Raw genomic sequence first — 27,076 nt, 5'->3', positions numbered from 1 at the left:
AAACTAAAGTGGTTTTAGCAGTCTTTTATTTAAAAATCGCTCTCAAGCTAATACAAAAATAACTAGCCGGAAATGAATTTTGTGATTTAAATGAACAAGTATCGGAGTTATTCGCTTGAAAAACTGTGTAAGATGTCAGGATATGTCATACTTTTTTATTGAAAAGGACATATCAGCTTTTGTCTACAACTTTCTTATATTATTATTTAAATAACGTTTTACATGTTGCCTGAAATATTATTAAATTTTCTTAATAACATCTTAATTCACGATTGAAATGTTCAACATGAAAAATAATGAGCCCCAATTGTGTTCTCTAGATTTCCTAAACGTATGTCTTTATTAAATTTTCGTAAAACGGTCTAAATTTACGCTTAAAAAATAAAAACACGCACAATTAAGTGATTTATTTTTCTGTAATTACGGATTATAAATGACAGCAACATACATCTCTTGAAAAAAACATCAGCGACAAAGGCGCGAACGAATTCGCTCAATGGGAGGCGATGTTCCAAGTGTGGATTAAAAGCGTTTATGGGTTTGCCCGTGAAACCACATGTCTGCACATGTGTTGATACCGAAATTTAGATAAGATATCACGCGTCACCTTTAAATAACATGTTAAATGACAATCAAGACCTTATAGATGCCAGGGACCTACACAGATAGGTCCATGTCCATGGTATGTGTTATTACTCTTAAAAGAATGCAGATGAACCTTATTTCTACTAATTACGTAATTTATATTAATAAAAAAAGCACGAACTATTATGTGGTTGTCAGATCGATAACAGAAACTCTTTAAATCCTCAAATATATTTGATAAACCCGTTTCGCTTCCTTGTTTTGCGTAGGGACCTATACACATTTATATAGGTCCATGTTTATTTCTTGGTATGCGGTAAAAATGCCAGAGGTAAAAATGCCATAGGTAAAAATACCAGAGGTAAAAATGCCAGAGGTAAAAATGCCAGATGTAAAGTGGTAAAAATGCCATAGGTAAAAATGCCAGATGTTAAAAAAAAATAATAGAGTTTTGAGAAATATTTTTTAAGGATATTGAGTATTGTACGGAAACATTTCTTATTGAACATGTTATTTTTATTCTACTTGTCTCACTAATAAATTTAGACTATACTTTTGTTAGTGTGCTTTATTCTTTCTGTTTATTGGTTGGGATTTTTTGTTTCTTTGATGAATAGGTCATTAAATAACACTTGTTAAATTCCTTTTAAAGGCTATTTTTATTGATGTAATGGAATCTTTCGATTTTTGAGGACAATAAATTATTTAAGCAATGTGACAAACAAGCAGGGTTTTGATGGTGATTATGTTTACATTAATTATTAAATGAGGCATGTATTGATACGTATAGCTAATTAAAGCATTTTAACTTAGAGCCGATAATATACAGATTTATTACAGAGAAAATTCCCCTCCCCCCACAACTGAAATTTTGTACATAATATTTATCTGCACTTTTTTTCTTAATCAATTGCGGATTTTTAACATTCACTTAACCCCTACAATACTCAATATCCTTAAAAATATTGCTCAAAGCTCTATTTTACTATATAACATATGGCATTTTTACCTATGGCATTTTTACCTATGGCATTTTTACCACTTTACATCTGGCATTTTTACCTCTGGCATTTTTACCTATGGCATTTTTACCTCTGGCATTTTTACCTACATTCTTATTTCTTCAGTACCGTTTTGGAGGCGCGCGAGAGTATTCAGGGGCGGGTAATCCGGAAGGTATCGATTTCTGGGATTGTCTATGTCATGTGATAATAATAATTGAAGGGACTTTTTCACAGATTGCTTAATTACAAAACACCACAAAGACAAAGACTTGTTTATTGACCGATAATACTAACGATAATTAAAATAACTGCTTATGACATGATTTGATATTGATAGCTGTACTTTCTAAATAAGAACAAGTATTTAAGAAATAGTAAACTCCACTGAGGTCCCTTTGGCATTATAGTGACCAGCCAGGCAGCCACAAACCGTATATGGACATGAGATCCATATTCAGTTTGTGGCTGCCTGGCTGGTCACTATAATGCCATTGGGACCGAAGTGGACTTTACTATTTCTTATATTACACCGAAGAGTTTCCCCTTTACCATTGTTCAGTGTTGTACGATTGTTTATGGTTTAAAAGAGATAAACTGAAGAATTTCGCATGAATAATGACGTCATTTCGTTAAAAAATGACGTCATTTTACAGTAAAACAGTGCAAATTTAGTGGTGTGTAACCCCGAACGGTCCATATACAAAAAATAGTGACCGGTCCATAAACTACTAAGTTCCTCTATCGCATTTTACAGACTGAAACCGGTCATATAGATATAGAAGGACCAATATCTCTTAGGTGTAATATATTGTATTATGTTCTTCATAGTTGATGTTAATCTTTCAGCATCGTTTACGAATATTATATAAACGTTTTTATTATTATATAATGATGAGCGAGTATCATTTTAAAATATTGAATAACTAGCAAGTGTGCGTATCGATTTTTACTTTACCGTATCAAACCTGTAAGTGGTGTATGAACCATCAAATTCGCTTTATACTATCACGCATCTCTTCTGTCATAGCTAATTTTGTTAAAAAAAGCTCAGGTGTGATGTTGTCACCACTTGATTTCAAACTGTGTGCAAGTTCAATCAAAGTCGGTGGAAGTGATATTGTCGGTACAGTTACTTTTGTCTTCTCAAACATCTGCGCAAAGCATGAGTCACCAATGTCGTCTTTCAATACACTGATGATTGTCTCTCTTCAAGTGCTATTGCACAGCTTGCAACACGGTATACCTTTTAACAGCTTTCACTGTATAAAACTTCAAAAAAATATAAGCAGCAGTAGGTAGACATGTGCCCCTCACTTCAATGATATAGTTACATGTATATTTTGTGGTCAAAGATCATATGCAACTTACTCCTATAAATGTGAGGGTGATATTCTTTGTATAGAATTGATTTGAATGTAAAATAAAAGTATCTCTTGATAATGCAATATTTGTCTATCGAAATGTGATTTTTTGTATTCTCCGCTCGAGAATTTTCTTGTTTTCAACAACAATTTTTTTTCGCTCGCCTCTTCAACTTTAAAAAAAAATCTGTACACCAACAAATCAATTTGAAGTATATATAACATTATTAAGACAAACAAATAAAAAAATATAAGAGTATCAATAAGTATTTTGAATATTGCATTTGTCCGGTATAAACGGCAGTACAGAATTGTATTTTCTCTTCTTGCCCAGAGTTTTTCTCATTAAGTTAAATGATTAAACAGCACACATCGATACATTCTATGAAATACCAATGTTACAAAATAAACACCGTCAGTCTTATTAGCTCTATAAAAAATGAAATGAGATATACCATTGTGAACTTGGCATGTTAAGATGCTATCATTTATTTAATGACATGCAAGGCCCCTTCATGGACTATGGAACACCTGCGTTTGACTTGAATAAAACATTCAATATATTACCCCTCATAAAATACGGTTCATCATATCTATTTACATTTTTACCATAATATACCTTTTAATTAAGACAAGTTAAGCACTTGTTTTACTGGTTTTTGGCATGACATTATTTCAATTTATTTTCCGTGTAGCATTGTGTGTCCCCCAGAAAGCTTAAAAAATAACAGTTTTGGTGCTTATATTACACACATTTACATATCTGCAAAAGAATCTAGACATGGCTGCTTCTGAATCATGTAATCTAAGAAGGATGTACCAAAATAAATGGTTTAAACATAAACTGCAGACGCAAGCACCTGTATGACAGTTGTGAACAACAAACTATCGTCCTTGATGGCTCGCAATATTTTGCGATGCTTTACATACCATAGTGTTCCAAAATTAAATGTATTAAAAATATCATAAAACATTTGCATGATTTTAAGTATCATGTAATATATATATCCCCAATGCACCCATGGCATATGTTTAAACACATCCAAAGAGTATATCAACCAAAATTTTGGGTAACCATACATGTCTTGTTTATGCACTCAACATATTATAAAGCCAATACAAACTTTATGATGCAAAATATCTTACCTATGTCAGGATGTTAGTTTGACTTGTACATGTACTCTTATGGCACAGAGGTTGAATGCAACACAATAGTGATCATTTGCAGCATCTTAATTTAAACATGCATGATAATTAAGTATTGACCTAAATTTACAATAGCTAATGATCTGTCCTACAGGCTACAGCCATATAAATTTTTTGAAATTTTACTTTAAAATGAACTTTGAGCTCTTGGTACAGGTGCTGCCTGTGACTCAACATGGTTATCTGATGATGATTTGAAGTTATTTAAAACTTCCTGATATAAATTATAATGCTATATGCCGGACAAGTTGTTGTATGCCCATACTTAAAGGGACATGTTGACAGATTATCAAAATTACAATTTTCCGAAATTTTGTCACAAATAAAAATAAAAGTTCAACATAAATATCAAATGGGAGTGAAATATCACTTACAACAAAGACTGATAATGAAAATACAGTCTACTCTCATTATCTCGAAGTCGGTGGGAACAAGAAAAAATATTGAGATAACGAGAGCTCGAGATATCCGATGAGGCGTTTTCAAGGAAAAAATGAGACGAAAATTTACCTTGTTTTTAACATCTGAATATCTGCTAAGTGGTCTAAACAAAGCCGTCACCGTGTGGCATAATACTTCCAACGGCGTAATATAACTTGATTCATTTTGGAATGTTGTTTGTAAAAACAATTAGTCTTTTGGCCTTTCAGCAGGCTGTGTATTAATTTCAGTTAATTGTAGTTAAAGTGACAGGCCTTATTCAAGTGTTAATGGCTAACGACAATAGACACGTGCGGTCATTGATGCAAAAACGGATCGCTTAACTACCGCACATTATAGGAACAGAACAGAACACAATTTTATTACGCATAAACTTGACAGTTTATAGTGTTAAACAAAAAAAAAAATTATACAAAATACATGAATATAGTTAGTGGATTTAGCAGAAATTTTATAAAATAGTTATGGATGAACTATACAGATACTTTAACAAAACTTGTTTTAAATCACATGTTAACAGTGTATATTGCTACATAATTTTACTACTTTTATAATCATTAATAAGGTAACATATTAATTGTAAATTTGAAGGAGCATAGAGAATAACAGTGCGCATCCAAACCACATACATTTTTAGTAGCAACGGCACAATTACAAATTATAGTTGAATTTGTATAATATACATCAGCATAGTCTATAATCAGTAAAATATAAAAATAATTTTCATTTCGAAATATAACAAGAATTATACTTTCGAAGGAGCACACATTATACATTCGAATCACAATCACAAAATCAGGTATCACAACAGTACCGGATAATACATACAGTTAATATGAATGCAACATCTATATCCTCATATACTAAAACAATACATGTTCAAATATAGCATATTCATATATATATATATATATATATATATATATATATATATATATATATATATATATATATATATATATATATATATATATATATATATATATATGTATGTATTATTCATATGAAATAATATATCATCATATAATAAAAACAATACATGTTCAAATATAGCATATCACATGATGTCATATTGTGTTCAATATACATTTTAAACTATAAAACGAATACATTGAATAAATTATACATTATTATTGATATAACGATTGCGAATCTTAGAGTGCTTCTGAAATAAACTTTCCTAACATAAGCATTTATTTTTATTTTCTATAGTTAATAACTTTGTGAGTTTGACCATACTAGGTCTGACTCTATAATAGTTTTTAATGTAGTTTTCTCTAATTTGGGCAAATTTAGAACATTTCAACAAAAAGTGGTATTCATCTTCTATTTCATTACTGTCACATAATTGGCAGAGTCGCAAGTTTCGTTCAAATCTATCATATCTTCAAGTCTGTATTATCAGGTCATGTGCACAGATGCGTATTTTCGTAATCACTGTTCTTCAATTTCTTGAAACAATCGTCTCTAAATATGGTTCAAACGAAAATGTTGTTTTTATTGCTTTGTATAAAATGAGTACTCTATTTTCATTAATATCTCGAATCCACTATTGTAAGTATTCGTCGATAACTCTTTGTTTAAACAAAAACCAAAAATCAACCTCATTGATTTGTGAGTTATTAGACCAAACATAATTAAATCCGTATTTAGATAGTAAGTCCCTAACCTTCCCAAACCGGTTCAATTTATTATCATCTACGGCAATTAGACCATCTTCCAATATATTTCATAATATAATGTTTTCGCTTCTAGTTATTTTTAACCAATATTTTACATTACGTACATATCTTTTAATTTTCAACGGGTATCTAACAAGTTCGCCGTAAACGGCTACACTTGAAGCTGATTTTCTGACACCAAGAACAGCTTTGCAGAATTTAAGGTGCAATTTTTCCAACTCGCTACACTTTGAGAAACCCCATATTTCACACGAGTATGTGATAATTGAAGACACAAAAGCATCAAATAACTGCAAAGCAACCTTTGGTTTACAACTATACGTTTTCAGGTTGAATAACAATACATTGAGTGCTTTTAAGCCCTTACCATGCAAAGTGTTAGTATTGAGATAAAAGTTCCCTATATAATAAAGTGTTACACCCAGATATATAAAGTCGTTTACAATGTCTATGTTTTCGTTACCATATACCCACCGCCCATAACTTTTGATAGCTCCTTGTTTGCGGAAAACAATTATTTGGTTTTTGGAATGTTATCTTGCAAACCCCAGGTATTACAATATTCATATAAACGGTCGAAAGACTGTTGTAGGTCTTCCGGCGTTTCACCCTTGACAACCATATCGTCTGCAAACAGAAGTAGAATTAAACATATGTCTTGTATATTTATTCCAGCATTAGATCTATTTTGTATAAGTAAAAACATTTCAAGATCCTCCACGAAAAGAGAAAAAAAGGATCGGCGATGGTATCTCCCCCTGTCTTAGTCCAATTGCTATACATTGTATTAAAATACTCCGAGTATGTGTTACAATGTCTAACACATGCTTTGACCGACTGGTACATACTGCGTATTATCCACAACATTTTGCCGTCCAAATTGGACTTGTATAACTTTAAAGTTCATCTGCCACGGTTTTAAAAACCCGTAAAACACCTTTATTTATCGAATTTTGTGCATATCTAAACTATTTCGCACCTCACTTCATTTCAAATACGGTGTTATTAGCGAGAACAAATAGAACAAAGTCGCGAGTTTTCACATATTCCGATGTTCTCGCCATTTTCATTCAAACCGAAAGTGACGTCACAGGCACTCAATAACGACTCAATTACGAGCCGGCATTATAAATGGCTTCGGATGTATTATATCTTGCAACTTTAGTTAAAAAATTGTTGAAAAATGGAAGATGATAGCGATTACGATAAGTTTTCCGTTCAACCGTATATGTATGAGCCAGAATTTAGTGACAGTCAATCAGATTTTTCTGATTCTGACTCGGACAGCGAGGAAAATTTTGCCGATGCCCAAGACGACCATCGTGTTGGGAATACGGATTGGTAAATATATAATTTTGTTACATGCAGGTGTCGGCAAAAAACAAAATAAAATTATTCTTTGATTGTTATTCTACAGTACACGCTTGTTGAATATGACTAGGTATGGTCTAATTATTATAAATTAGAACGAATACTTGAACATGTTCTGATTAGGAAGGAATGTTTTTATTGCAATTCGACGTATTTCTTTTATTTTCAGGTGTGCATGTTCATGTTGCACACCATATCGTGTGCAGATTGAGTGCAAATGCTGCACAGAATACCCAGAGCTGATGGAAAGGATGGACGAGGCAGGGGTAAAGTGCATAACTGAGCATACTGGCTTCAAAGCTAACTGTCTCCATCCAGATGTCATTGAAGTTTCGTTTTATGAGTTCCTTGATGTAAATGGTCCCATCGGTGATGAAGAACCAATACATGAGTAAGTTGTCATTAATTATTAAAAATGTTTATGAAACCAGGACAGATTGTTTGTAAAGAAAATACACTGTAGACATTAAATAACACAATGTTTTGTGTGAACTTGTCATTTGTATTTCATACTGTAAATATGTTTTGATACAAATAATAAAAATAACATAAAAAAGACAACAATTTTAATCAACATTAAAATACGCGTGTATACAAGATGACTGGGTTATCTAATTGTAAAATGAAGTATCAATTTGCTACACAATGATTTTTGGTTACTTACAAATGCCAGTTCATTATTATTTTTCAACATTTGAAATAAAAATATAAATACAAGCTGTTTATTTTTTTCAAAAGTACACTACAATAACAACCTGCTACAACATGATGTGAAGTTGCTTACAAAATCTGATTTCTGACATATTTTCAGTAAAATATATATTATATAATATTATATTCAAGCTGAAAAAGTTTGCTAAACTGTAAACTTAAGTAAGAATCTGCTACAGCATGGCTTGTGTAATTGTCAAGTTGAAAAGTACCTTTGTTTTACTAAACATACTAATATTTATCATAATGGTATCCTTATACATTTATAACTTCAGAGTATACAGATACATTGCATATAGAAGACTGGCTCGTTGGATTTGGCACCGTCTGAGCAAGAAGGACCGACGACCTCTTCCATCATGCGCTGTGGCAGCCATTCGCCAGAGATTTCCGTCCGACTCATACATTAGATTTTGCTTCGCAAGGGATGGAAACTAACGTTTTACAGTCGGTTGCCCACATGGACAACCATCTATAGTTTTTTGGTTTCCCATCGTAAGCCTTAACGCGCCCAGTACTATGTACATCTTTAAAAGTAATAGATAACTATACAACAAAACGGGCAACCACTAATTTCCGTCCCTGTTCGCTAATTAAATCGCAAACGATGGTTCTCACTTCTGCACAGCCTCTGACTTCAGGATTCTGTTTGCAGATGAAGACAGGGGTGGCAGTGAAAACAGAATGTTGCCAGAGGCAGCCCTTGCATTGGCATCGCTCTTGTACTCCTCTTTCATCCTAAGCAGCTCTGCCATTACTTCATCAACATAGTCTGAAAGTTATATTAAAATAAATTATAATTATTGATAAGTTGTTCCTTCTTATTAGAGAATAATAAACAATTAATGTTTTTTGTATTGTTGTCTTCAACCATGTATTACAGAAATCTATTGCTTTAAGAAACCAAACATTTTGATAAAAGATTGCATGTAAACTCATGTATTTTTTATTTTGATATCTTAGATAATTTCACTATCTGTTCAGAAAAAGAGACTTGTATCAAGATTATTCTAAAAACTCAAGTTCAAAATGCAAATACATTTAATGTTGTTTTACATTCAGAATAATCACCAGATTTTAGAATCATAATTTCTAAATTTTGTTTCAACATATTGGACAAGTTCAGGTGATTTCTGTAAGCGGTAATGTATTTTTTTATGTGCAAAAACAAAATTCTTCAACAAGATAATTCAATATTGCTATCTGTGGTTATTATTTATACAATAAAATTCATTATGAATACATTACCATAAGTGCAATTCTCTTTAACTGCTTTAACCACATGGTGTCCAGCCTTGTACGTAGGATAGGAGAGTCTGTATCTTTTTTCCCCCTGTCTGGTCTCAGCCTGCTTGCGGTTTGCATTTGCCACGGAATGCAAAGCAGCAAGATGTAGTCTGCAATTTGAAAGTAACATTATTTAAATGAATTTCAATATGAACTGAGACACACAACAGAGACCCCAACACTTTTGTCCTTTACCTGTGGTTTGACAGTGAATCCCTTATGTTCTGTTGGCCGAAATACAACCGTCTGAAATGATGAACATTTTGCATTTTTCAGAAAAACACAATGCCCCCTGCTGCGCCACTTTGAAGCATATATTTGACATTTGACCTTGAAGGATAGCCTTGACCTTGACCTTTCACCACTCAAAATGTGCAGCTCTGTAAGATACACATGCATGCCAATTATCAAGTTGCTATCTTCAATATTGCTAAAGTTATGACCAATTTTAAAGTTATCGAACGGACTGACAGACGGATGAACTGATGGACAGTTCAAAAACTATATGCAACCCTTTGGGAGCATAAAAAATAGAAAGTTTCCCCATGTATAGAAACAGAAAATAAAGAATAAAAACTATATCACAAGAATTGAGGATTTTTTTCAAGCCAATGTAAATATGTAACTCCTATCACGTAAAAAAACAGGCTGTTTGGAAATAATTCAACACACTTATTAATAATTGACATTGTTTGGAGATTGTTAAACAAACTAATTATTAATTGACATTATTACGAATCTCAGATGTCTGTGATGACTGCGAATACACATTATCAAAATGTGATTCAGGATCACTGATCCGAACAGGCGACTGTTCACAAGACATTTCATCACAGACATCTGGCCCTTCTACACATGATGAATATGGGTCCTACAAATAATTGTCATGTTACTTTTTATAAATTCAAACAGAATAATGACAGAATGACACAAATGTTTATATCACTTAATATAAGCCAAACTATGCTATTGAACTTTGAAATAATATGTGTCGCACTGTGAGAAACTGGGCATAAAGCAGGTGCGTAAAGTGTTGTCCCAGATTAGCCTGTTCAGTCCGCACAGACTAATCAGGGACGACACTTTCCGCTGGAATGGTATTTTTTGTTTAAAGGGAGTCCCTTCTTACTGAAAATCTTGTTAAGACGGAAAGTGTTGTCCCTAATTAGCCTGTGCGACCTGCACAGGCTAATTTGGGACGACACTTTACGCACAGGCATTATGCGTAGTTTTCTCAGAACGCGACAGATATATTGCAATCATTAGCCTTTTAGTGGTAGTGGGGATAGTCTGATCAGTTTCCTTTTGGATTTTGAAATTGAAGGGTGCTAATTCTTAAAAGAGCTCTTCAGTGCACAAAGCCATATTATCTCATTTGCATAATTTTAATATAAAAGCATGTGTTTCATTATAATTACTAAGTAAATATTTCTAATAGCATGATTGTTAATTGAAAACACAATTTCTATTATAAATAAAACTAGTTTCAGTTTGAACATTTATATTAATTTATTGATAAATACAACTTCCTTTATAATCATATGATAAAATCAACACAAGAGCATGGTGTAGGGCATAGTGAGGGTGTACGGAAGAAACCCCCTCCAGAAGAAACCCCCTTCGCTAAAAACGGCAGGGCGGAAGAAACCCCCTTTCATAGTTTGCATACGCGGAAGAAACCCCCTCGCTAGTTTTGCATAGGCGGAACAAACCCCCTTCGAGTTTTCAGACAGGCGGAATAAACCCCCTTCCATAGCGGAACAAACCCCCTTCCAGACGATTTAGTTACATTCAAACGCACGGTAATTGTTTACAGAAATTCACTTTCATTTTCAGAAAGTTCTCGGGAAGCACGTTTTTTTGCATGATTCAATTTTTTTTAAAGACGAATGCTTCGGTTATTATAGGAAAATATGTATGAAATATCTTCGTCACTATCGGCTCTGGGCGCTAATTTTGTGTGCTTGTTATTTTTATCAATCTAGTACATTTGTCAAGTTAACGCAATATAAAATGGTATAATCTCACTGAAACGCGTTCAAGACAAATTCACACGAGCATCTCATCATTAACAACTTTTGAACAAACGGCCGGTACACCTCTTTACTCAGCACATAACAGTTTGGAAATAGATATTCGCACCTGCATTTAATTATATAAAAGGTCCTTTAATGAACCGGTTATTGTAGATAATGATGAGAAGTTGTGTCATGATCGGCGCCTTTGCGGCTCGTGTGAAGTTACACTTCTTTACTGTAAATCCGAAACACACTCCCGTTAGTTGGTGTTTACGCGTTTTTAATACGAAACACACTTCCGAATGTAAATGTTACCGCAACGTTGAAATATTTTTGCAGTGTGAATTCTATTTTGTGTTGACTCATTCCGGTAATCCATAGTGAGACCTTGGGTGGGACTTGGAACTGCACCCCTTGGTTAGCTAAGCTAGGGCACTGGTTTGATAGTAATACATTTTATGATTGTTTGTTGATTTAATTGGGCTAGGAATAATCTTTTATCTTGAAACCACACTGTGTTCTACCACAATCTTGTGATATATCCAAAGATAAGGCGCTATTCAACAACCAAATAGCCATAAACTCCAAGACACTGATGGCAGTTCTGTATGGATTAATACACAACACTGGTAACTGGTGTCAATTTGACTGGTAACCATGGACATTCTTGAAACTTAAGAAACTAAGAAGCAATCATGTGCTTTGTTATATTTAATTGAATCTAGAGAATATTATTTCAGAGAAATGCAAAGCTGTTCATTGTTTAAGAAATAATAAATTGTACAAATAATTACAGTCCATGCACAAAACCCTTCTCAATTTACATTTTTATCTGAATAATTCAATACAGCATTCTGAATGGCGTTAGCAAATACTATTAATATTTTTATTAATACTATTCTAATTTACTTTTACAATGTCTTTTAATCATCTGTGTAATAGACAGTACTTTTTTTATTTTGTTCAATATATCAGTATAAGAAAGTTTACATAATTATTGTTTTACCAGCACTTTGATTCTCTCATACTTTCTTATCTTATGGAATGTGATTGAAATAAGCCCAATATTATTTTTATACTTTGAATATTTTTGGTGAGTTAGCTAGTCTTATTTATTTATCAAATGGAATGATTTTGTCAGTTTTAAAGCTGTTCCACTGATTAACCTATTTTTCCTTATTAATAAGAGAAGTGTTTTAATTAATTGTTTGTCACTAAGCCATTAATTCATACATGCATACAAAATATAACAAAATTTTGAAAAATATATATTAAAAGGTAAAATAATAAGGCATATCCATACTGGGCATAAGGCTGTACATGATCGAACCCATGTGTGCCTCAGCATTCCTTATAAACTGACTAGACTTATAAAGTGTGGATGAAATTGGAATTATCATATAAGCAGCATTTTCCAGCTACTTGGTACAGAAAGATTTCCATTTTTTGCGGATGTGTTCTGAGTGGAAGGCTCATTATCCAGAAAAACCTAATCCATCCTGTATGTTGACCATCAACAGCTCTGACATTACTCAACACTATACAGGGAATGGCCTTGAGCTCAGGTCACCTAGCTGAGAAGGACACATATCAACCACTGCGCTTATAAGACCACCTTTATGTTATTGATAAAATATAATTCATTTAAATATAATGCATGGTTAATACTGTGAAGAAATACTTATAAGTTGTTTGCGGATTCAAATGTTTGACAAAACAATGTGTGAGAATACTATAGTCTATAGGTCAAACAATATTTCTACAGTACAGCTTCCTCTCCTTTGTATTAGCCTGACCAGTATTTGAAATAAACTTGCATCGGAGACTATTGTGCATTATTTTCTAACCAGATGTCAACGCATTTTTTAATACAAATGTCTTGAAATCATTTGTAATAATATGCTGACTAATCAGACTTAAATTATTTAGCACTGTGAAAATCAAAATAAACAAGCATAGATTAGTCATTAGAAACATAATTACCGGTTTCTGGTTCCTTTTAGAATAGGCGCCATACTTCGCTCGGTTGTGCTTCCCTGGTCCAAGGTCGTTGGGATTTAGTGGACTTTTCTTTGAAGCTTTGTATGCCTCTGTTTCCGGAAATATCGTTGGAATTGCACCAGCTTTGAGCTTGAGCTTTAACTCCATTCGCTGGTTGAGTACACATGAAAACAGCTTTGCGAAGTCACTTAATAAGGTGATGCCTCTATAATACTAGGGTCAGATTTTAATCACCCTTTTTATGTATAGGGATTATAATCCCTTCAGTCCAAGATAACTGGAATTTGCGTGTATTTAAATCATGTTAAAAATCGTTGTAATGTAGCCCGCCAAAATATCGCAGGCTTCCATAAAATATTCGTTAAGCAATTTATCTACGCCCGGTGATTTACATTTCTTAAAGACGGCAAAAGCTTTATTTACTTCACTGTACGTTATATGGTTATCAAGGTCCCCATATACGTTATAGGGACCAGCCGGGCGAAGCGCGACAGTGAAGTATCAAAAAAACATTTCTTACCTTTACAGACACTGGGACAGTTATTCACACTTTGAGATAAAATACAGTTAATACATTTAAAATCTAGACTCGGGAGAAATGTTTATATCGAAATATCGCATTATTTGAGATAACGAAAATCGAGATATTGATGTTTATTAATGTAGATAAAGAAAATTTAAAGTTAATTGGGACATTGAGCTTACCAAGACATATCAAGAAAATCGAGGCATGCTATGTCGAGATAACGAGAGTAGACTGTACAGCTACTTTATGAATTATCGTCATTTTTCCAACCACAACACTTCATTGAATACACTGCAACTCCTATATATCACGTTCCGTTAAATCCTGTTGTCCAATATATCGTGAATCGGCTATGGCTCCCTAAAATCTGACGAGCATAATCTGACTAATGGGGTTATTTACCCTCGGGACTTCGGTTGATTGTCCCAAGATTGCGTTTGTAGTAACTATTATTGTTTACTTTTTCTTAAAGTACAAAGTCAGCCGTGGGAAAATCTATTTTAAAACGGATTGACCTACTGGCAATCCTTAATAAGAAATTTCGGCGCCATCGTTATATAAGCGCATCAACCAATTAAAACGCCGCTTTTTTAACCGCGTTAGGCCTATCCACTGTAGAGCACTGCGTCTTTTTAACGCTTCATATAAAGGTTATATATTTTTAAACCAATAGATTCTTTGTTAAAGAATAACATACAATAACAACATCATATGAATGATATAAATTAATAATAAGTACAGTAACGTAACAAAACATAGTAATCTAATACTATAAAACAACTCCAAGTTCTTTTGGATTAACTCATTCTTTTTTCTTTCATTTATATTTTTGCATATAAACCATTATTGTTTACATTTTTCTTAAAAGTACAAAGTCAGCCGTGGGAAAATCTATTTTAAAACGGATTGACCTACTGGCAATCCTTAATAAGAAATTTCGGCCAATCAGCGCCATCGTTATATAAACGCATCAACCAATAAAAACGCCGCTTTTTAAACCGCGTTAGGCCTATTCACTGTATAGCACTGCGTCTTTTTAACGCTTCATATAAGGGTTATATATTTTTAAACCAATAGATTTTTATTAAGGCACCGCACCAACACTGCAAAGTTTTATATTTATACCAATGGTACAGCCCAGTAAAATCGGGCTGTCCATTTTATGGCCGTTTTCGGCTTTTTATGCAGAGTTCTATGTTAAGCAGTGCGCTCGGGCAATGGTTTTTAACCGAAGTCCCGAGGGTAAATAACCCCAATAGTCAGTCGACCAATAGATTTTTATTAAGGCACCGCACCAACACTGCACAGTTTTATATTTATACCAATGGTACAGCCCAGTAAAATCGGGCTGTCCATTTTATGGCCGTTTTCGGCCTTTTATGCAGAGTTCTATGTTAAGCAGTGTGCTCGGGCAATGGTTTTTAACCGAAGTCCCGAGGGTAAATAACCCCATTAGTCAGTAGTTTATATGCAAAAATATAAATGAAAGAAAAGGATGAGTTAATCCAAAAGAAAGTGGAGTTGTTTTATAGTTTTAGATTACTATGTTTTTGTTATGTTACTGTACTTATTATTAATTATTATCATTAATATGATGTTGTTATTGTATGTTATTGTTTGTATTGTTTTTTAAGGAGGAGAGAGAGAAAGAATAGCCCAATTTTAATAAGTAAAGATTGTGAAAACACACATACTGTTGTATGTGGCAGCATCATTACCAGACCCACTGTTCAGTATATACTGCAATGAGTTTGTTGGAGTCTTTAGACTTTGTGATCTGTGTTTTAAATGTTTGAATTCAAATAGGACTATTTTAATATAATACTTATAGAAAAAGGGATACACAATTGTGTTATATGTTTGTGTAATAAATTAATAATATTTGAGGGTTTTCCAGATCACAAAGTGGTTGAACATTGCCACAATATGTTTACATGCATAGTCAAGTACCATTTTTATGTGTATGTTTAAAGTTTAAACTGAACGCCAAACAACAAGATCTAATCATAGGAGAGATATGTTTATATCTAAGAATATTTAATAATAGGGATTTCCAGAGCCTGATTAAACAGCTCTCAAATGAAGAGTGAAGTTGCTTGTGTAAATGCAATTATATGAGAAGGAAGGAAAAAAGACAATATATGATAACACATAGGGAGTGTAACTCTCAATTATATATTAATATTGCAATTGAGTATTGAAATGTTAAAAAAAAAAAAAAAAAAAAAAAAAATTAATGAGTACCAGTTTATGTATGTGGCTCAATGTTGAACACTTGCAGACAGGGAATATAGCCGTAATGCTCCAACATAAGACCCTGTCTGTATGGAACTTAAGCAGGATTGGGCTATGGAAAAGAGAGGTCCCCCCAGAGTGGCATTAAAACAATATTTAAAAGTGGGTTTAGTAATAAACCCTTATATGTTAAGGGCAATAAATTACGTGTCTCCAAACGGTCACCTTCATAGGGCCACATAAAAATTAAGGGTAAGACAATGTACTTTACAGTTAAAAATGAGACAAAGACAGCTAAGACGAGCATAATACCCAAATAACACGTTTAATCGGAGAATTTGCTGAGATAAAATCTGTGTCAAGCTAGTATTTTACCCTTTTTTTACCCAACTTTCCTGTTTAATTGGACAATCAAAATCCATTTTGACCAGATTGTTTGCTGTCATTGTACATCATACACTTAACACCTGTGTACTGCGATAAACAATAACCCCACTTGCCAAACATCACAGGTCATTTCAGGTGTTACCATTTTCTATTGAATTTTCTTTGAACTGCCGAAATATACCAGTTTACACATGAAGGCGTATACAATTTTTACTGTAAATGTCACAAGTCAATACTGACCTTTCTCAAAAATCTTTGAGTGTTAGATACAGTGTAAACTACTATCTTTTAATTTACAGAACAGAACAGAACAGAACAACTCTTTATTTTCACCCAAGTATACAAGGTATACAATAAGGGCAACATGACAAAAACAGGTTTTAACAGTATTATCCGGTTCAAGTTGATCAGCTATAGCATGCATAATGTAAACATATAATACAATACTATAATACACAATACAAAGGGAAACTATTAAGTGGAGTGTTCAAACACAATCAATTTTAACTAGTTTGTTGGGAGGGGGGGAGTGGATATGTCTTTACATGTATATATACAATAGTTATATATCGAGATGACGAATCCGGCAGACAATGATGAAAACAGAAAATGGGAAGTCTTTTTTAGGTATTGGGCTTTATAAGTAGATTTAATTCAATGTCAATCACTAGTAGTCGTAGTCAGGTGTAACCTGAGTTTATTTTTCGAGAGAGAGAGAGAGAAAAGTCCACAGTTGCGATATTTGAATAATATGTACACTATACATAATAAACAATTTACATACACAGAGCAATGCAATACAACACAGATTTTATACTGTATATTGTCGGGAGGCATATTAGCAAAATAACATTTGCTGTGAATAGCAATTAACACCGACATTTATGGATAGCTTTCATTTTATTTACATTAGCTATTTTTATTATGTACATTTTTATCCGATGTTGGCAAACATACAGTTTGATTCTAAGAAAAAAAAAGATAACTTAAATACAGCCGCAAAAACATAAACATAGAAAGGCAGTATAGTAGCGTATAGCCCGTTCCGGGAATAATTGATTTGTTCGTTCGCGCTTTAGAGTAACGAGTGCAAAAAAAGAACACCTGAAAACGAACTCGTGACAGCAATTATCGGATAAAATTAAGCTAAAGGATGGAACGTACCGTTAAAGCGCCAGGTAAGCAGGTAATTTATTTATTAACTAAGCTTAGTAAGTAAATTGGTGTACGGTATCATTTAATAGTCTACTATTTAACTGTCTTTGTTAAGCAGATAAAGAAATTATCTCCCTTGAAGTTGACATAAAGATAAAACAATGAAATAAATAAACGATAAAGAATCCGTTACTGGAGAAGCAATACAGGTAAAGCTCTCTCGGTTTGTCAAAATGCACTACTATTAAAGCCCATGCTGTCTAATTTGAGCATGCTTTCTTGAAAAATACAACTTGGCAATGGTTTTCAGATTACAAATTTAACCCATTTATGGCTAGTGGACTCTCCCATCCTTCTAAATTTGTTCAATTTATTTCCAAAATTAGGGATGTCTAGTATTTTTATTTATTTCTATATTTAGAATGTGTCTTAAAGAAATTCCCTTAAACATCTTAGACATCATGCGGCGTCTCATCTGGGTCCAGGCCTTTTTCTCTAGACGCTAGGCATAAATTGGTTAATTATACAGATTATGCTAATGCATACATATAAATGCATGAGCTTTCCTCAGTTGCGTAAATTTCTTGAAAAAACTTTTGAGTCGGCGGTTAAAAATAAGGGTCGGTCAGGTAACCGGAAACAAGACTTCTTTTTAGGCCTTCTTTCATCTTTTTTTTTCTTTTTTCAAGTTTTTTCTCTTTTCCCAGGTAGTAAACAACAATAGATGTGTTTGTCAGAAACACAATGCCACGTGTGTGTGTATTTCAGAGTTTATTTACAGGTCCTACTGGCCTCTTCACGAGGTTATGGTAGCCCGACCTGCCCCTGTGACCTGTCAGGGGAGAAAGTTTAATTTAGAGCCAAAGTAGGTCAAATTTACCCCGGCTTCCCGGGTATTCGCCAAAGAAATAATTTAGATCCAAATAGACCAGTGCACGGTGGCCAATGAGACCTTAATGTGCACTGGTAGTTAGACAATCTCAAAAGACAAATTCATGTCTGAACGCAGCACCGCTGCAGCACACAGCTCCGCCTTTATGGCCCACTTTTTGTCATCAGCCGTCGTCTTCATCCCCGAGACGGTTTCCCCAGCGCGTTGAGCGCACTAGGTACCGCCGCCCCGGGGTCCCTCTTTAAAGCCACCCCTCGATGTTCCCTTTTAAGCTTATTACTTCCCTTGGATTGTATTTTTTACTTTTTATCTTGAAGGATAACATTGACCTTGACCTTTCACCACCCAAAATGTGCAGCTCAATGAGATACACAGGCATGCCAAATATCAAGTTGCTATCTTCAATATTGCAAAAGTTGTGGTCAATATTAAAGTTTTCGGACGGACTTACAGATGGACAGAGTGCTCAAATGCTATATGCCACCCTACCGGGGGCAAAAAAATCACAGTGCTAAACTGGGATATCAAGATCATGTTAGAATCATTCAATATATCTGGGTGTTTATCAAAAAATGAAATATTATTATAAACAAGAGATTGCCAAGCAATATGGTCCCCTACCGGTGAAACTCCACCATTGTGAGTAAAAAAAATATTAATTTTTATATATTTGTTGCCATAGCAACCAGAATTTTTGACATAGGCACAAAATGAAATGACGTGCATAATCTCCATATTGCCATCTATCCATGTTTGAAGTTTCATGAAAAAATATCAAGATCTTTTAAAGTTATCGCAGGATCCAGAAAAGTGTGACGGCCTGACTGACTGACATCGAGGGGTGGCTTTAAAGACAGACTGACAGACAGACGGAGTGCAAAGCATAAGTCCCCTCCGGTTTCACCGGTAGGGGACAATATAATATCAAGTGAGCATTTTATATAAAGAAGAAGTAAATCATGCTGAGCACAAAATATTTTGGCGCTTGGCAGGCCTTGTCTCTGTTGCTAGGCCTGATGTCACTTCATCTTGTTTAAATACTCACCTTAAATAATACAAGAGCTGTCAGAAGACAGCGCGCTCGACTTTTTGAGTGCCTGTAAAAGATACGCTGTGGGACAATGTTGTTTGTCATATATTTGTAGAAGAGTGCTGATTAATGATGAATACAGAAGAAAAGAGAAGAATACATTTTCGGAACCTTGTCATGTGATAAATTGCAATTATAGAAATTTAAATACAAATCCTGACATTCCATTTACTTCAATTTAATAATGCATACCATATTTAATCAATTGTTTGCAAAACTGCTTAAATTAACATTATTCATATGAAATTACACTTTCCTGTATTTTAGTACTGAAACAGCTGAAGCAGGATGTGCTGAATCAAATGTCAGATTATTCATTATAACCTACACCTGTAGAAGGGTAAAAAAATATGTGACTTCCTTCATGCCATACAACAAATATTTGCAATTCTATATAGATAATTGACCAACATCCAAAACTCAGTTAACTTAACCATTGTGAAAGTTAATGAACTAGTCATGAATTTCATAACAGGTTAATGAAAAATTATTTTACCCCAAATAGACTTAAAAAAAGGTTCATGAGAGCATTGTTCTAACTAAAGAACTGTTTTACCGGAATAAACTCCCTTCGGAAGAAACCCCCTTCCCTAAAAACGGCACAGCGGAACAAACCCCCTTTCATATTTTGCATACACGGAACAAACCTCCTTCCATAGCGGAAGAAACCCCCTTCCCTAAAAACGCCATAGCGGAACAAACCCTCAAGTTTTTAGATAGGCGGAATAAACCCCCTTCCGAAGTGGTATCCAAAATCCATTATCAAAGTGTTATGCGCATCTAGCAGCATATTCTATGTTTTAAACTTTATGAGTGTGTATCGCAACCGTTGTTTATTTTTTGGTGTTTTCACTTCATATATACTAATACTTGTAAATGCAGCATCAACATATCAAAACAATATCCAGGAAAGAGAAAATAACGCATTTGAATATAAACCATACTTTCGTTCTGACAATTGACGAAATGACTCGATGTACGACGTGAATCTTAATCAGAGTCATTAATATGACACACAGACACAATTTTGTTATACGGATAATTTCGGGACATTACGTGACAGGATATTGACATGTTAATTCTTTTCTTTTCAGCTTCAACTCAATTCAACAGCGAAAAAAGCGCATAAAATCACTTTGAATGAATGTGCGAAAATTGGATGAAAGAAGTGTACCGGCCTTTTGTTCACAAGTTGTTAATGATACACATTAAATATTCAAGCTGTGAATCTCAATTCGACAGTGATAAACGCGCATAATATCACTTTAAAAGAAGGTGTGAACAACTGATTAAAGGAGTGTACCGGTCGTCTGTTTCATTAAATATATTTCCAAACTGCTTTGTCCTGATTAAAGAAGTATACCGGCAGTTTGTTAACAACTTGACAATGTTTAGATGGTCGTGTGAATTTTACTTGCATTCGTTAAACTGAGATTAAAAGAGTTTTATATAAGTTAAATTGTACTATATAGATAAAAATATGTTACAATACACAAAATAGCCAAGAATTTTTTTACATTGAAGTCGAATTTAATAAAATGCAGCAACGACAAATTAGCGCCCCGCGTTGATCGTGACGACGATATTACGTACATATTTTCCTACAATAACCGAAGCATTCGTCTTTTTATTAGGATCGGAGTTACTGTTCCTGTGTCGTAAGAATAGCTAGCGTATTTACAAAATATTTTACAAAAACGCGCACATTCTTTCTTTATGGAAGGGAGTTTGTTCCGCTATGGAAGGGGGTTAATTGCGCTATGGAAGGGGGTTAATTCCGCATATGCAAAACTAGCGAGGGGGTTTATTCCGCGTATGCTAAATATGAAAGGGGGTTTGTTCCGCTATGTCGTTTTTCTGGAAGGTTTTTTTTTTCTGAAGGGGGTTTCTTCCGTACACCATATGTAGTTCTTAGGCCAAAAAGCTCATTAACTGTGTAGAAGATCATGAACATTACCATTACATTGTTCATGAATATTTGGTTCATTAACTTTCAGTTAATACGAAATTTATTTACTTAATAAAAACCGAATGCAATAATTGTGCATACATTTATTATGAGCAATTATTACATAATGAGTTCTTATGCATCAACAGACATAAACACCCAGAGGGTCAGTTCCATGTTGTCGTTGGACAGTCGTATGGTGAAGTAGATCAGGAAACGGTAAGTCCTAACCCCGTTTTTTGGTACTTGAAGGAACATTTTAGTCACTCTTACCCTGTTGATCAAAAAGTCAATGTATTTTTTAATGTCAATGATATATACCGGTAGTCGATATGCTAGTTTCAACTATGTTTACCCATGTTTAAGTGACGGATATGACATTAAAAAAACTGGTGGTTTTACAACAAGCGGGCATACGTGACTTCAATCCAAAACACATGAAATAGATAGTTACAGGCTTTGATGACACAGTATAATGACTGATGGCATATTGCGCTCTTAAAATGTGACCCATTTGACTTCAGAGTATATTATTTCTGCAGACCTGAACAAGATATGCCGTGAGACAATTTAGTGTGGCAATATACGTACAAGATCGCTCAAATGATGAATACAGGGAAAAAAATTAATTTACCTAGTCAAACCTAGTCATTTTATACATTCCAATTATGGAAATTAAAATAAACTTAAAGACTGTCCACTTACTTAATCCAATTCATACTGCATTGTGTTTCATCATTGTCAGCTATACTGTATAAATTTACATTATTAATATAAAATTACACTTATTTGTATTCACAATTTTATCCACTCCTTTAAGACATATTTAGATCAGGATGTACATGATCAAATATCACATTATACAAATCTGCACCTGTAGAGGCGAAACAAAATACCCAAATATTTTCGTAACATAAAGCACATCTTAAGAATGCTGTAAAAATGAATTACTAACATCAAAAAACTCAATTAACCGCCATTTGTAACACTGACAGCCTAGGCTGGTCAAAGTCATGGCAAAAAAGAGTTAATGATTACATGATTTTTTTATGAACCATTGTGTTAGTTAATTAACAGCTCATGAAATCCAAATGAAACCAAAAAGGTTAATACAACTATTTTTGTTATTTATGAACTTTTCATGAATCTGTAGTCCATTATAAGGCTAACAAGTTTAGTAATCACAGTTTCACAGTTACATTTTACTACACACTTACTACACAAAGTAAAATAATAAACTTTACCATAATTTATGAAAATTTGGGACATGGACTTTCAGTTTGTAAATAAAGAAATTCATTTATTGTATGATAAATCAATTCAAAAAGGTGCATACATTTATTATCCTAAATTTGAAAAAAAAACAGGTACCTAAAGTTAATTTATGTAATGAGTTCAAAAGTATCTACAATCTCTTTCACAACGGTTACGTTACATTCACCTCTGTGTTGAGCTCAGAACGGACTATTTTTATGAAAGCGCATAATTCATGTGATGATCATTCCAAGCGTTCATCATGATGGTTATAGTATACTAAACAATCTCTAGCACGACTGTTACATTACATTCACATTTAAAGCAAACCATCTTATACCATAATATCTTATATCAGTCTTTATGCATAATGATAATATGGATATGGTTGTTTGATGTTAACAAACCTACATTTTTGTGTCTCAGAGTATTTAAGATATACAATTACCGTGTATATACCTACATATATTTGAATAAATCTTAAAAGGGCAATATATACAATATAAAAAGGTAGTTTAAGAGACAAAACCTACTTATCTGTTGGTACAAAGCTTTCAAAATCACTAACCATATAAATTCGTATTAATTTTAATGAATCTATCACTGGTTGATTCAATCAGTCAGCCTTATATGTGCCGAAGGTGTTAATAAGTTTTTCCAAAGGAGGGGATCTGGATCAGAGGCAGATCCAGGATTTCTGTTTAGGGGGTCGGGATATTGAAAGATTTGCTGGGAGTCCAGGGGGCGCTTAGGGGCCCCTGGTGGGTTCAAGGCCAAGCCCTGCTAAGGGGTCCAGGAGGCAGGCTTTGACAATCACTTCTCGAGCATGTCACGCCTTATGTACTTTCATCAAAGTACGTTCTTATAATGCCAAAAAGTGCAAAGCTTATATGTAATACGGATAAACCCGGCAACAGAGAGTCTAAAGTTAAAACATTTAGCGATTGTCTATGATAAGTGGTAAATGTTGTGTACGAAAAAGAAGAAACACGAGTTTAAATAGGTGATTTAGATCTAGTTAAGTATGAAACATCAAATAAATTTACTTTACTTTGGTGATTTTATCATTTCTGGATCCGCCTATGTGGATAACACCTGATCACCAAACATGAATACGAGCGCGCGGGTACAAGTTTTTTCTGAAATAACGCAGGTATCGTATTCATATGGGTCACTGTAGTTATTTTTCATGCACTTCAAATCACAATTTTCTGCTTGATCAAAACAAAGCTTGGGCAAACATTAGATGAATAACATAGAATCAAAGTATATGGCCTTGTTTCAAAATGAGGCAATAGTCAAGTGGTATACTGTCAACTTGCCATTTAAAAACTCTAATGACAAGGTTTGGTATTATATTTGTGTCTGCAAAATATATCAATAATGAAAACATGTCTTCATCATTAATGTATAGACTAACATTTGTACATGTATAAATATGAAATTATGTCTGTTTTCAGGAAATACACTGCATGGATATTTATTGAAAAAAAAACATTTCCCCATAAATAGAAAGGCATTTGTTCACCAGTAACATAATCATTAAAAAGTGTCAAAATCAGACATGAGAAATTTAGTCCCCCTGTGCAATGTTGAAGAGTTAAAATGTGAACAAGAGCACCGTCTAGCGGGAGCAGACTGTTCATCTATTTTCATTTTTAAAGGTGAAGGGACCTATCCCAATACTTCAATCCAAAGGGGGAGGGGTGAGGGTGGAGAGGGATGTATGGACAATCCCAGAATCGATTTTATGGGCGCCGCCATATTGGCTATTACGTAACACAACGATAGAAAACGGTACTGAAGAATTTGACAGATAACAGCTGAGTTCTACAGTGCTTAAAAAGAAATGTCAAATATGGACGATTCCAGACACATAAGAAAGCTATTTTTAAACGGTTTTCAAACGATAATTTAGTAGAATATTGTTTACGAATTCAACTGTAATGCTTAATGGAACAGTTCGTTAGAAATGCACTGTACGAACATGTTCAGTGCTCACTCTGACCTTCAGAAAATAATAGCCATATGCGGACTTTTCCGCAAAACGGTACTGAAGGCAAAAAGAAAGAAAAAAACAATGAATCTCATTTTATCTATGTTTTATTAAATGTATATCTATTGGATTTAAGTTATAAAATATTATCATGGCTTTACAATAAAGAATACAATCAATGTTGTGGGTGTGACTTTACAAACCAGATCTCAGCTACAGTTACATACACATAAGAATTAAGGGCAGAGGCCCCAACCCACCCAGAGCCCTTACTAATTATACTATTTTTTTAAATAGTTTTTCCAATTGCAATTTTTGGTGAATACAACTCGTAATATTATAAACCACGCCTTCCGTATCACCGCATGTGTATTTGTCATTCTATTTTTGCTATTATGAACTTCGAAATTAAATCATAATCAACGAAAAAAATACAGTATCCGAAAACGGTAATCCGAAAAATTATACGCGTTTTGCACATGAAATATGCATAATATAATATATTAATATGCATAATCTAAAATGTGCATATCGTTCGACTACTTTATCTCTTAATACGACGTTTCCCATCGGCCGCAATATTGTAGGCAGATGCCAATATCAATTGTAAATGATTTATTCCAAAAATAACACTTTCGCAATGCCTATCATGTTTACATCAATTAACGTCAGAGCGCGTGAGTTAAAATACACCATTAGTGGAATTCCAAACACGTGTTTCGTTAAAATAGCTGGCCATGGCATATGCCGGGTCTCTTTGAATTGGGAAAACCAGGTTACCTGGTTAAAATTGAAATCATTATGTTAAAGCTGACGACAAACAGCGGTAATTACGGGGATAATTAGTTGATGGCGATTAAATAATTATTTCATCAAGCAATTTTCAACGTAATCTAATTGCAGAAAAAACGGCGTGAAAAACAAAACCAGCCGACAATATCATGACGATTAAATAATAATTGGCGAAAAATTAACAAAGATCTAACAGTTACCGATAATTGGTAAAGCACGGGGAGATTAAAAACGTTTTGTCTGAAATATATCACTGCTGTCGGACACTGATTGAGAAAAACGCTCTAGGCCACAATGTCGCAGAAGTTATTGACGCGTGTATGACAATACACAGGGTCGAGTGTGTACACAGGTTATCTCGTTATCGATTTTTCCTGCTTGATTGCCCGATTTGCAGGCGTTTCGCGTTTCGCCGGACAACATTTAGAGGCAATTTGTTTTTTGATGTATGCGGTTAAAATAATCGCCTTTTTTTCTAGACAATTTTAAGAAATAATAGCCAGTTGGATAAAATAATCGTCACTGGCGATAATGTCTGGCATCAGCGTGAGCACTGAATTGTTAAAACGGATGTTTACATACATCGAAAAAAGATGGATTCCAATTTTTGTGTTCGATAATTGATGGAAACGTTTTATTAAGTTTGGTTCAGGTTATACCGCCTTTAGAAAAAAGGTTATCATTTAATTTGTATTGATCATAGGGATGTACATACTCATCCATTGCATTATTTAATTACTTGCCACTCAGAACAACGTTTTTTCTTACATGGTTTTTTCATTACGCATAATCAATTGAAATAATTGTTTACTTGCTGTGTTTGAATAAAAATAAAAACTTAAAAGTATCTACCGGGTAGTTATAAATAATTGATTTATATATTTTTTTGACCCTGTTGATTGTTTTTACACAAATACCACCAGATGATGCAGCGTGGTCCAACAACAATCCACAAGGTTGGCCCAGGCTTGTGTATGAAGACCTGGTAGACTACATGATCCTGAAGAAGGCATATGATGGAAAAGAAATGAGAGCCTTCCGTGCCCTGTATGGCAAGAACTATGTGGAAAGTGGATGGTTAGACGATGTACGGCACTGTAAGGAAGGCGATTTACACTTTCTGAAGGCAACTGT

The 27,076-nt window shown here is 33.9% G+C and overlaps 1 protein-coding gene and 1 long non-coding RNA gene across 2 annotated transcripts; one reads left to right on the top strand and one right to left on the bottom strand.

Annotated features, from left to right (window-relative positions):
• Nucleotides 1-8,975: 8,975 nt before the first annotated feature.
• LOC127872669 (uncharacterized) lies at nt 8,976-13,814 on the bottom strand. Its single transcript, XM_052415999.1, has 3 exons — nt 13,684-13,814; nt 9,610-9,758; nt 8,976-9,133 (listed from the first exon to the last, which is right to left on the bottom strand). The coding sequence occupies exons 1-3, from the start codon at nt 13,812-13,814 to the stop codon at nt 8,976-8,978; spliced, it is 438 nt and encodes a 145-aa protein (XP_052271959.1).
• Nucleotides 13,815-17,899: 4,085 nt separating this feature from the next.
• On the top strand, nt 17,900-25,331 carry LOC127871879 (uncharacterized). The gene is made up of 4 exons (XR_008045593.1): nt 17,900-17,993; nt 20,220-20,292; nt 22,050-22,119; nt 24,615-25,331. It is a non-coding gene; the product is annotated as an uncharacterized LOC127871879 (long non-coding RNA).
• Nucleotides 25,332-27,076: the final 1,745 nt, after the last annotated feature.

The sequence above is a fragment of the Dreissena polymorpha genome, chromosome 3, assembly GCF_020536995.1.
Source record: "Dreissena polymorpha isolate Duluth1 chromosome 3, UMN_Dpol_1.0, whole genome shotgun sequence".
Taxonomy (NCBI): Eukaryota; Metazoa; Mollusca; class Bivalvia; order Myida; family Dreissenidae; genus Dreissena; species Dreissena polymorpha.
The sequence above is the reverse complement of the archived record's forward strand: the minus strand, read 5'-3'. Positions and strand labels throughout refer to the sequence as shown.